The sequence below is a fragment of the Caretta caretta genome, chromosome 9 (genome assembly GCF_965140235.1).
Source record: "Caretta caretta isolate rCarCar2 chromosome 9, rCarCar1.hap1, whole genome shotgun sequence".
In the NCBI taxonomy this organism is placed as follows: domain Eukaryota; kingdom Metazoa; phylum Chordata; order Testudines; family Cheloniidae; genus Caretta; species Caretta caretta.
In genome coordinates this window covers 73,891,359-73,904,650 of record NC_134214.1, presented here as the reverse complement: position 1 = coordinate 73,904,650, position 13,292 = coordinate 73,891,359, and the positions used below count along the sequence as shown (strand labels likewise).

The following is a 13,292-nucleotide window of genomic DNA, read 5'->3' as shown; positions in this document are numbered from 1 at the left end:
GGTGCTTACCTCAAGCAGCTCCCAGAAACAGCAGCATGTCCCCCTTCCGGCTCCTATGCGGAGGTGCGGCCAGGTGTCTCTGTGTGCTGCCCTTTCTGCAGGCGCTGCCCCTGCAACTCCCATTGGCTGTGGTTCCCAGCCAATGCGAGCTGCAGCGCAGCGCTTGGGGCGGGGGCAGTGTGTGGAGCCCCCTGGCTGCCCCTACACATAGGAGCCAGAGGGGGATCATGCCGCTGCTTCTAGGAGCCGTGCGGAGTGGGGCAAGCCCCAGACACTGCTTCCCAGCAGGAACTCGAGGGCCAGATTAAAATGCCTGGAGGCTCGGATGTGGCCCTCGGGCCGTAGTTTGCCCACCCCTGCACTATACTATAAAACCAGGAAAACAAACTATATCCAATATATTTACAGAAATGATGCAATAGAAAGGAGCTGAGGGTACCAAAGATTCTAACTCAGACCATGCAGCGGTAAGAAGGAACTGGAGAGGTGTTCTCCTGCATCACCCTTGATGCCCTTGGTTCAGAGCACAAAGAAAGCTATGGTGCATGTATGGGTCAACGGACACTGCCTGTAAAAAAAATTCTGAACTTAAGCTCATGCATATCCAAGTGTGGAATACACATAAGTACCATCACTTGAAGAATAAAAACAAAATAGTTACACTTAGCAACTAAAGATTAAAACATTGTTAGAAACAAATTAAACATGTTTCCTAAGGGCAATAATTAAAACTTGCCACTACTGACCAGCTGACATGCTTTGAAGCCATGTTTGTTTATATTTTCTCAAAGCTGAGAAGTTGAACGTACTGGACAAGACCACAATTTCAGAGGATACCCTTCTTAATGATTGCTGTTATTAGCTCAACTTCAAGTAGGATACGCATTCTACAGTTTCTTCCTTTGGGGCTTTTTTTTTTTTTTTTAAATGTCAAAAGATCTTTAAGGTTTAACCCTGGATTCTCAAAAGGATTTTTAAGGCTCTTTATAATGTCAGATCATTTTCTGTATAAAAACATTAAACACTATTTCACTGAACTTTTTGGCTGATGTGCAAAACATCTCCCACTCAGCAGAGTGAAGCCTTTTTGAATCGGCTACCCAAATAAGTGACAACTCAGCTGCCTCAATGAAGCGCACTCCAGAATGTATTACTCATCTACCGATAAAATATCTGATTATAAATTAAGCATAAACAACATTTTCTATAACATTAGTTATTAGTCAGCTTTCATACAGTAAACAAACCTAAAAATCCCACAAAAGATGAAATCCTGGCCCTATTTAAATAGATGATAGTCTTGGCACTGTCTTCCGTGAGACCAGGATTTCTCCCCAACTTTCTATGGAAAGTCGGTGCTTGAAATGAGAGAAAGAAGAAAAACACAGACAGAACAGACTCATGACTTAGTCGGAATGGTAGCAAGAACTTAATAGTGACAAGGGTATAAAAGAGTTGTAAAATCTAACAATATTAATTTCATAATGGACAATGTACGATTTGCATACCACCCATCTAACATTCTAACTCTGTCTACATTCAACAGCTTCAGTGCACATCATAGTCCATTTAATTTAAAAATATTAAAATTAAATATTATTTAAAATACATGTTTAATATTTTTCTTATCAAGTTTAAACATGAAATACCATATACATATAATGTAAATCCTTCTGCTCAAAGTGAATTTCACTTGTTACTTTAATTTTTTTAAATGTGAGCTGAACTAATTTCACTCTAAAGCACTCATTTAAATATGGCTAACAAACAAGCAAGTCAAGCTGGCACAGTGCATATCTACCTATAACCTTTTGTATTGTTTATGAAACAAGTTCCCCCCATTCCCCCTAAATGTTCTGGAGGGGGAAAGGTTGATTAAATGTCATGTTGCATCACTCAAAGCCAGCAAAAGCAACTATATAGGCTTTTTATTTTCCTGTTAAGTGTTGTTTTCTCTCTTTTGCTCAGGAATAGTTATCAAGTCATAGGTCTGATAAGGTTTTAAACAGAAAAAAAAGATAGTGCTTCTTTTAATATCAGTTTCCACTTCACTTCAAAGAATGATCATGAGAAGATTTCTTTCCAGTGCTGCTACCAAATAAGGAAAACACTTGTGCACTGACATTATCAGGTCTCTGTCATCTGATATGTGTTGGGACAATGAATCATACAGAACCCTCCATTGACCTTCTTTCAATGTGTCTAGATAAAAGGATGAAAATTAGAATCCATCTCCTTGCAGTGCCATGAGTTATAAATGTACTTTATAGGGCTCATTATCCAAACTAATGGACTAAGGACGACATCCTTGAAATGGACTTACCAGCACTGACAAAGCCACTATGCAATATTTCAGGAAAAATATGTAAATTACTATGTGTTTGCTATATCTTTTTATTATAGAAATATAAATTTACATTTGTCACATCTTTTCAGATTTTGGGGCCAGAATTATTTTAGTAGAAACACATTTAAAGTAGGCTCAACGTAAAGTGTTAGCGATTATTTTTAATGTAACCATACTTGATATAAATTAAAATACCTTAAATCTTATCAAATTAAGCTAAATGAGCAATCTCTACTAAGCATACAGGAATTAAAAGCAAAAAAGACAATAAAAGGATAATAGTAATGAAATTCAATTTGCATTTCCCTTAGGGCAAAAAGCATGATCCTCTTTCAGTTGCTAACACACAACACCAGAGTTGTCAAGTTTATAGTATATAGCAACATGGTAACTTTTTACTAAATTAAACCTTTTTTAAAATTGGTGATTTACATTAGGTTGCTTGTTTATGTAACCTTTTCAGCTTCTTTCCTTCCTTTCTTTGTTTATGTTTAATTGAAGCAGATTTATTTATACAACACCTGTTCAAACAAAGATACATAGCTACAGTGAAAAACCTTTTAGTTGCATTATTCAAGTCTTGGAACAACTACATCTAAAAGATTCCAGCTTTCTATAACCTCTTCTTTGCATATTATTATAATGGTTCATATACGACAAACTACATGTAAAGGGCTATATTTAACAATTACATTCAAGAAAGCCATTCTATTATTGATATGATGGTATGATATATATTGATATATGAGATATGGACAATAATCTAGTGAAGATGGAATTTCATTGGGTACTGTGGAAGGGAGTATTGATCCTTATCTGCCCTGCTCTGGTAAGATGTTAGATGTGCTTCAGAGAAGGTGGGTAGTGGCCTGAGAACTTGTTTTAGTGATAGAGAAGCTCCTCGTGTGTATCCTTAAACCACTGTGACAAACAGGACAAACTTTTATTACAAACTTTGAGCTGTTGGCCATGTCAGATGATAGCCAACCAGCAAATAAAATCACTTTATTAAACTTCAAGGACAAGTCCATTTTATTCCTTGTTCTTTGAGTGGCCACTTTGCTGGTGAACTTGCACTAATTTGTAGGGGAGGTATACAACTTCTCTTGATCAGCTTGTGGCCATTACAAAATCTGCCACACATAAATCTAGTGCCTGACTATATTAGAATAAGCCACAGAGTACATTAACAGAAAATAGCTGGAAAACAAAGCTATGATGTCAATGAGCTTTAAAAATTAATTTTAAAAAAACGGTGTCTTCCCTAAATTGTAGAAGAATCATAACAGAGAGGTCAAATATGCACCCTGCTGGTTGGATCTAGCCTCTCTGATGTATTTATGAGCCCTATGGGAAATATAATATTTATCAAATGATAGTTTAAGTTCTGTACAATCTGAATAAATTTCTACTACTCAGGGATGTGGATAAAGCATATGTAACCAATACACTGTCTTCCTGAGCCTGCATGTAGCATGAAACTATGGATGAGAGGTGTAAACTCTTCTGCCCCCTATTACCAACACTGGAACACTGACAGAAAGCCCAGTGATGAAACATCAATATCGACATTAACTATTCCACAGCAAATCATTTAAGTGACTAGAACAGGAAAGAGGTGAAAATGAAGCCATGGAAAAATGGGAAGTAGAGCTTCTGCACAGAAGGAAAGGCACAGTGAAGAAAAGAGGAGGCACAAAGGAAGGAAGAAAAGAAAGGACCAAAACAGTGGTGTTTCTAAAGGAAGAATGTTTTCTCACTGAGCAATACTAAATGTGACAAGAAGTTACTGAAAAGATTATTATATCATCTAAGGTTTCAGAGTAACAGCCGTGTTAGTCTGTATTCGCAAAAAGAAAAGGAGTACTTGTGGCACCTTAGAGACTAACCAATTTATTTGAGCATGAGCTTTCGTGAGCCACAGCTCACTTCATCAGATGTATACCGTGGAAACTGCAGCAGACTTTATATACACACAGAGATCATGAAACAATACCTCCTCCCACCCCACTGTCCTGCTGGTAATAGCTTATCTAAAGTGATCATCAGGTGGGCCATTTCAGCACAAATCCAGGTTTACTCACCCTCCACCCCCCCACACAAATTCACTCTCCTGCTGGTGCTAGCCCATCCAAAGTGACAACTCTTTACATAATCAAGTCGGGCTATTTCCTGCATAAATCCAGGTTTTCTCACATCCCCCCCACCCCCATACACACACAAACTCACTCTCTTGCTGGTAATAGCTCATCTAAACTGACCACTCTCCAAGTTTAAATCCAAGTTAAACCAGAACATCGGGGGGGGGGGGGGGGGTAGGAAAAAACAAGAGGAAACAGGCTACCTTGCATAATGACTTAGCCACTCCCAGTCTCTATTTAAGCCTAAATTAATAGTATCCAATTTGCAAATGAATTCCAATTCAGCAGTTTCTCGCTGGAGTCTGGATTTGAAGTTTTTTTGTTTTAAGATAGCGACCTTCATGTCTGTGATTGCGTGACCAGAGAGATTGAAGTGTTCTCCGACTGGTTTATGAATGTTATAATTCTTGACATCTGATTTGTGTCCATTTATTCTTTTACGTAGAGACTGTCCAGTTTGACCAATGTACATGGCAGAGGGGCATTGCTGGCACATGATGGCATATATCACATTGGTGGATGTGCAGGTCTGCTGCAGTTTCCACGGTATACATCTGATGAAGTGAGCTGTAGCTCACGAAAGCTCATACTCAAATAAATTGGTTAGTCTCTAAGGTGCTACAAGTACTCCTTTTCTTATATCATCTAAAAGTTTAGTTCCTACATAAAGGCCATATTACACCCTTGATCTCTGTACTAGCTTCCTTAGTGCATCAGTAGGAGATCCGTAGTCCAAATTTATAAAACTAGCCCTCAGATCAAAATTAAATAGACTTTGGCTCTCTGCACCTAATTAGTTGGATGCCACAGCATTAGAGGAAGAAGGGTTTGGATAGTGTGCCTACAGAAGACAAAAAGAGGGGAAAATATGTAAGTGACTCTTGGACTGGATTTGTAGTTGTACTATTTAGATAGGGAACAAACAAAAATGAAGAGGAAATAATGCTGGCATGGGAATTTACATAGACAATATGGAGTATATTGATTAGTGGCTGTCTATTTGCAGCTATGACTCAGTGGAGGATATTCCCTGTGCCCTGACACCAAAAACAGTGAAGAAAAAAATTCAGGAGCTACAGGAACTAAGACCTGGCTGAAAATTAAGAGACTGTTTCTTATGTGATATACAAATTAACATGTAGACAGTTGCTTTGGTTCACACGTTGAAGGTGAAGCACTTCTGGATGTGTGCCTCAAGTGTTAGACTATACTCATTTGGATGAATACAAAGGTGTTTGTATGCTAGTACAGATGTGATCCAAAGGCAATTATTTGAAAATGAAAATACCCGTGAACTATCTGGGTATGCTTGGAATGATAGTAGACGAGAAATGCTGGTACAATACACACCGTATGTTTATATTCAGTGATACTGAAGCCCTAAACTGAACTACTAATAGCAGTGATAGGTAGCTCAAAGTGGAAGACACGTGTAACTCAAATCAAAAGAACAAAAATGCCAAATGTGAAAGTTTAACAAGGAAAAGGGAAATTTCTTGAGGGAGATTCAGAAAGAGGTCCTAGCTTTGAGAGTGGCATTCTTGTTATAGTACAATGGCTCTGTCACAAAGAAAGGCTTTGCACCATTTCCTTTAGATGGTCAGGTTCTGGATTCACCTAACTGTCCCTGGAAGTTTGTTCCATAGCTGTATTCTGCCAACCGAGAAAGCTTTGTCCCCGTCTTTTACACTGTCTCAGTCATTCATAGATTGAAATTTAGGTTTTATTTTTAATATAGCCTGGACTTGGTCAACTGATGGCTTTGAAAATTAGGATGAAGACCTTAAAACTGGCATTGGAAGCAGCCTGGTAGCCAGAAAAGGGACTGGAACACGGGCTTAATGTGTTCATGATGGCCCAAACCATGGAAGATGCAGGTAGCAGAATTTTGGAAGCTGGACTTTATGCAATATTTTCATATAAAGGTTCAGATAACACACTAATTAGATAACTATTTAAAGGTGAACTATTTCAGGAAAAAGGAGTCTGGTAAGACAGTCAGTGAAAATAGGAGCAGATGCCCTAAAATGGCATGAGTTGGCTAGTTAATTATGCAAATGGGCTAATCCAAGCACATATAGGAAGTATGAAGATTCACTGGAACTCTGATGAAGTGAATAGATTATTTATGCACGTTATTTAGGACACACCCAACGGACAAAGAGTGGTAACTTTAAGAGTCAAGTTTCTAAGAAGAGTTTGCAATGCTTAGCAGTGTGATGCTGCATGGATTCTCTTTCCATGAAAAAAAAAATAATACAGAGAACAGGAGAGGTGCAACAGCAGAAATAATTGGCAAGACAAATAACTTAGAGGAATGTCGTGGCCATAACAGAGGCAAAGATGGCACCAATGGTGGATAAATTCTGATAATACATAGCATTTGAGCCATACTGGAAAGAACAAACTGCATTGTGTAAAAAGAGACTAAGATAGTAACTAAGAGAGAGATGAGGAGAATATATAAAAGATGAGAGGTCAATTGGATAGGAAATGAGGGGGCAAAAATCAGAAAACCGGGAAAAAAATTACTAGGTGACCTGAGCTCAAATAAATGGGTTAAAGAAGAAAGTTTTCCATAGAATGGACCACATCTGAACAGAGGAGTGGACCAGGAAATGTCTCCCCTCCTACTTGAAACCACATATTACATTTGTTATCACATGTTGCCCAGTCAGCTGTTCTTTGTCTCCCCTGAACACTGCTCTCCTTTTGGTGACAGAGTCATAGCCCCCCGGAGGCTTTGCTCCCCAAAACTGGATTTTTGTTTCCTCTTCATTCTCTTGTTTAGCAATAGCTCTGTCAGCTTCTCCTCCTCATTTCCAGCTGCTTCTACATGCACACAAGGCTTGAAAGTTCCTGGAAGCAGGCAGAAGCATCTGGTAGCAAGGAGGAGAATCAGCACCACTGGACCAGTTAGCCCTCTGTGGATTACTTGTGGTCCATAGACTGAAGTCTGGGAACTGCTGTGTTAAGCAAATAGTACTTCTGAATCAACTGTGGAGTAGTTAGCACTGAAACTGGCAATTCTGTATGTTCCTAGAATTTCAGTGGTCCACAAAGAATTGGTGTTACGTGCATATCTAAGCACAATATGGTAAGATTCAGTTTCGCTGTGAGAACCATGCAGGTAAGTGAGTTGTGTCAATTTCAATACTAAACAATTATCCTTATTAAAATATTATTGCACAAACCCATCAACATTTTCTAACATAAACAAGAACTGATTTTCAATATCCTCCTTACAGACTCTGAAATATTTGTCAACAGAAACGGAACAACAGTTTAAAAACACAGTTATAAAAGCTCACACAAAGCACCTGGAAACAAAACAAAACAAGAATTCCAAAGAATAAAAACCCCAAAACACAAAAAAACAAGAATTTTCACGTACAGCTTCTTTCATCTGAAAAGAAATCAAAACATTTTACAAACCATTTACTGGAATCACTTCAACCACCACTAAGTTACCGCACCTCTGGGTTAGAAGTCAACAGCTGTTGAATGCTGCACAGCAACTCTAAAGCAGTAACTTACACTAGTTTTTGTTTCCATTCCAATAACTTAAAAATATCCAACTTAGAAAAAATATTCTAACTTTTTTTTTGTTTTGTTTTTAAAATTAAGTTCACTCTCAGAACAAGATTTAGATCATCAAGTTTCAGTTTGCGGCATATTTTGACTTTTAAATCCTTGAAAAAAAGACACATAGTGGTAACTATAAAAATTCACAGAGGTGCAACTAATGTCACGGGGGGGGGGGGGGGGGGAGAGGGAGGGGAAGAATGTGGGACGATTTTTCTTCACTCAACTTTAAACCTGCCTGCAGGCCTGATACTGCTGTAAAAGAATTTATCCTAGGATAAGAGGGCAGCATAGTTTATGACAACAATCTACCTAAAAACTCATTAAAGTCTTTTCTCTTGGAGTGACATGCATTATCAGCAAAGATTAATCTGATGAGTCTTTAGGTGAGCTCCATTTTTAAAAATGCAATAACAGAGGGCTTTGTTGTCATCTGATGAAAATCAATTAGAGTAGGTAAGGCCACAAGGAAAACTAACATCACTCATCACCAGCCCCCCGGCAGCTGAAATGATTTGTCTTCCAAGCTTGGGTGATCAGGAGCTGTAGTAATATCACAGGGAAATTAATTTAGTTTCTATATTCTAGACCCACTTTCCTTGTTCTGGAGGACCTATACACAAATTACTTTTAATCAAGGTTGATGTGTTCTTAATACCAAGGGGGATCTTTGAAGAATAATTTTTTAAAAATCGACTTCAGCATTTTTTAACTGTGTTTTATGTATAAGGGTTACTTGTACAGTATTACCCTTACCGTCCAGATTCTTTGTCCACTACAAGGCACTGTACTGAATGGCGAAGACAATAGATTCCACCAAATACGGCACACATCCTAGAAACATATTAGAAAAAAATAAAAGATTAATTGTGACTGATTGTAAACAACTTCTATATCGTGATAAGGGAAAGTGAATTAAGTTCAGCAATGTACCAGAATTTAACATCCTGAGAGACAGAAGTCTGAACCCCAGAATCAGAGAGATCTCTCTGTACCACATGAGCCAGATCACAAACTTTCAAAACTGTATTCAGAACCATGCAACTGAATTATTACTAGTGCACAGAGACATTAGATCAGAGAGCAGTGTGTGCACACATGCTAGCACAGTCAAAGGGCTTGATCTAGAAGTGAAGGGTGCTAAGCACCTCTTACAACGTGGTCAAAAGTCAGACCATGTTTCAAGCTCTGCTGCAAAACCCTTGTTTTAGAATATAAGCCATATCTTTTGTTGCGGCTGAACACTTAAAAATGAGTATCAAAAGACTATTATAAAAAAAGACAGAAAATTTAATTTAAAAGATTCCCCCCAGAAACCAGTATCCAAATCCAGATATTCTTTTGACAAACATGAACCTTCCTATCTTGGATCAGAGCACCTGCTATTCTTGAGGTTCTCTCTAGAGGACTTGGAAATGAAAGCTACAATAAAGTATTTGAAGCTGAGAAAGTCCTGGGGAGAAAAATGTTTCTTCTAAGCATTACCAAGAGCTTAATAAGGCTCTTTACAATTCTGCGGCACTCAGCAGGCTCTCTGCTATTGTTATTTAAAAGAAAAAATGCCTATTTCTCTATTATACATGACCAAAGAGTCCCTTCTTTACTGCAAAGATATACCAACTGTCATGTACTTTCTTACAGAGCAACAACAACAACAAAATGCTCACACTCTTGTGGTTAATTATGCTTAATCTGAATTGTATTCAATATATTAACCATATAAATTACAAAGGCCAGTAAAGAGGATTACATCTTTTTTAATTAAAAGGAAGTTAATGCATATTGCTCATTATATGATAGTCGTATTTATCTTACATTTATGTCAGCTATCTGACTCATAATATGGTAAATTTTTCTCTTAACTTTATTACATTCAATGTAAAACACATTAGATCTCTGTGGGAAGGCACAATGATACTAACATAGAACAGAACTTATGTTTAACTGTTAGTAGGAACAAATGACACATTATGAGGAAAACAGAAAATTATGTAAACTTTAGTTTTGCATTTTATCCAGCCACACAATGGCACAATTTGGTGTTTACTAAGACAAAAGAGTGCCTCCAACTGAATTAACACTTCCCACCACAGACCTTTTTGACACTTTCCTTCCAAGACCCTGCCAGACCTTGCTTAACGCGTAACTACAAAAGGTGGCATAAATGATCATGGCAAGAATTTTCCCCAAAAGACAAACGGACCTTTTCAAGTGGCCATGGGGATCAATGATTAAATACTACAGAGTTCCAAACAATGCAGAGTTCCAAAAAAGAGGTTTTCCTTTAAAAAAAATGCTACCAATAAAAGCAAGTTAAGAAAATTAAACCACCAAAATCAAAAATATTAAACCAATATTACTAGTCCACTCTAAAACCATGAGAAGTCACAGCTTAGAGAGAAACTCAAACAATTCCAGTACATTTCTAAAAAGTTTCTTAAAATGTGAAGGTCCCAGAATAAGCCTATCTTAAAGCAATGCTCTGTAAAAACTTCAGAGCAATTTGTGATCTTACAGTATCAGTATGTGCGTGATGGAGATTTCTTTGAAGACAGTTTGATGTTACGTATGAATTAAGGTTCCAAAATAAAGAAAGGTTTTAGTTATCACTTTTGCTCATAGTGAATAAACATTTGGTATATATTTGGTATTTGCTTCACAGTAAGGTTGCAAAATATTCATATTTTAGGACGAAGTGTTCCAGGGTCTTGATCTGTGTCACAGAGGAATTAAAAATAATGACCTTTTGATCTTTGAGAGAGAAATGAGCCCCATCTGCAACTGAATTATTGACCTGCATGGCAAAAGATGTGCATACAGAGCAGATGGTGGGGAAGAGGAGACAGGACTGAGGCTTCTTCCTCTTCTTGTGTTTCAGGCAGTTTTGCTCACTCAGACTCTGGAAGCATTCAGAGCTCTAAATTACAACCGGCTATTTGGACTCACATCCTTCTTGGGATATCCAGCATTTCTTAAGAAGACTGTTAGGGCCATGATCAAGAAGCTTTATGTGAGACTGATACCTATTAGGCAGGATGATTATTCTCTTGTTTTTAATCTTCAGTTAAGGAAGAAGTAGAATTCCTTGATCTCTTAATTTGGTTTAAAGATTTGGTTTGCTAGTGTGAACAAACCGATCAATATTTACCTTCAGTAAGTCATGAATCATCTGATTTTTTTTTAAAAAAGATCAGCAAATTTTGATATCACTGACTGCAAGGTTCTTTTGACATGCCTGGAAACCACAGCAGGAAAAGCTACATTGTGCTTATGTAGCTCAATCCTTTTCTCTCAAAGAGAACTCAAAGTAATACTGGACAATTACTCCTATGTCACATGGGCTTTCTTCTGTTATATTATTCAGCGGGTACAAAAACCTCTAAGAAAGATCAGACATTTGCATTGCAGTGCAACTGATACTTTGATGACACTCAGGGGTGGGTGGGTGGGAGTGTCAGAATGGCATAGTCAGTGGATTTTCCCAGTGTCCAGCCTTCAACCAATTCTTGGATGATATATAATAATCTGAGGCTCAATCCAGAAAAGACCAAGAAAACATTGGTAGCATAGGGGAATAGATATTAGAAACAGAAACAACATCTTTCCCTTGATTAAAGCAGTCTGCCCAACCTTTTTGACTTAAAAATTAAAATTTGGGATTTATTAGGTCCTCTACCTCTTCTTCTATATTTCCAGAAAGCAATGGCAAAGAGCTTTCCACCCTCACCTGCTCCTGTCAGGAAAACTGAGATGTTTCCTTTCTGATACAAGCCTCAACAACCTTACCTTTGTCACCTTCAGCCAGACTCAATTACAGTAATCTGCTTTGTTTGGGGCAACAACTGAAGAAACATCAGTTGAGACAGAACTGCCTGCATATATAAAAGAGGGTTGGCCCTTCCCGGACAAGCCAAATTATGGGTTGAGTCTGGGGGTGGACTTACACCCCTGGGTGGATGCTGGAACTGTGTCTGACAAGCTGCTTGCCTATATATGAACAGGAGCAGACAGAAGCGGCCTTCTGCAGATTCATTGTCCACAATCACAATTTTTTCTTCTTCTTGGGTTACTGATTGCATATGATACCAATTTGTCACACAATGTGTATGGGTTGTTTGCTGTATATTGGGTTAAGAATTATGGCATTGATTGGAGTTAGGGCAAGGGGACCAGACATCTGGACTTTGTACCAATTATGTTGTTTGTATTGCATCGGCAACTTCAGACTATGAAAGGTCATCACAGCAACATGGTAGAACTCATCTGTCTTCCTCTCTTTTGATAGCTGGTCCTGGCAGTATTAGAAACAAAATTAAATGGGAGGTGGGAGGCAGGAAATTGGTATACCCAACCCCAAAGGTCAAGAGTTAGGAGTTCTCTTTTTCCTCTGAATTTGGCATCAGTCCAGCTTCACCAAGCCCCCCTGTTGCCTCCAAATTTCTAGCGTAATGGCCCCTGACACACACAAGCATACAATTCTTGACCAAGAAATAGAAAAGAAAACATCTGGAAAACCAGTCTTAAACTTGAGGGGTTTTCTATAAGCACATAGGAAACAATGCTAAAAAAAGTAACAAAGCTAAATTTGCAAAATACAGCAATCAAAGAGACAGGCAAGAAGATTAAGGTTGTGTTTCCAGCCTTAACTCTGCCATTTTGAAAGTATAAATTACAATACAGGCAAAATTACATGACCACAGGTTCTAAGTACACATGTAAGTAAGGCAGTAGAGGAAAAACTATATTACATAAGTAAAGAAAGTTTATATTATTCCCTTATTCATGTGTTCTCATGACCTTCTACTGCATTACCCTTTTGTGCTGCTTGGTCTCCGACTTCAGGTGAAGTTACCTGCACACTTGGATCAAAAAAATCTTTCATCTAAAGTTTTCAAGTTATAGAAATATTTTTTAAAGATGTCAAGTTAGTTCAGATTCCTTAATTCACATTGTGTGGTATAATTTTTATAAACAGTATTTCAGTAAAACACTATAGTCATAGCACTATAGTTAAGGTTATGCCGAGTTTCATCAGCTTCTTCTGTTAAAAAAAAAAAAAAGTCACCAACTCCTAATATCTTCCACTTCATATTGTCCACACCACTTTTCTGTTCTATGTTAAGTTTAATGAATTCATTGTTACACTGTATATTCTAACAATCCTACAGCAATAGTTCCCTTTCTGGAGAATGGGACAGACTGAAGACAGACATATTATA

General features: G+C 37.8%; 1 protein-coding gene across 2 annotated transcripts in view; it reads right to left on the bottom strand.

The window, feature by feature from the left end:
• The window catches only part of CHM (CHM Rab escort protein), a 143,133-nt gene that overhangs the window by 36,098 nt on the left and 93,743 nt on the right, over positions 1-13,292 (bottom strand). Inside the window, exon 9 of one of the 2 annotated variants that reach the window (XM_048863807.2) lies at positions 8,830-8,907. The exons of the other annotated variant lie outside the window; for it this stretch is intronic. Coding sequence (XP_048719764.1) covers positions 8,830-8,907 — 78 coding nt within the window. The remainder of the gene's footprint in view (positions 1-8,829; positions 8,908-13,292) is intronic. 2 annotated transcript variants of the gene reach the window in all.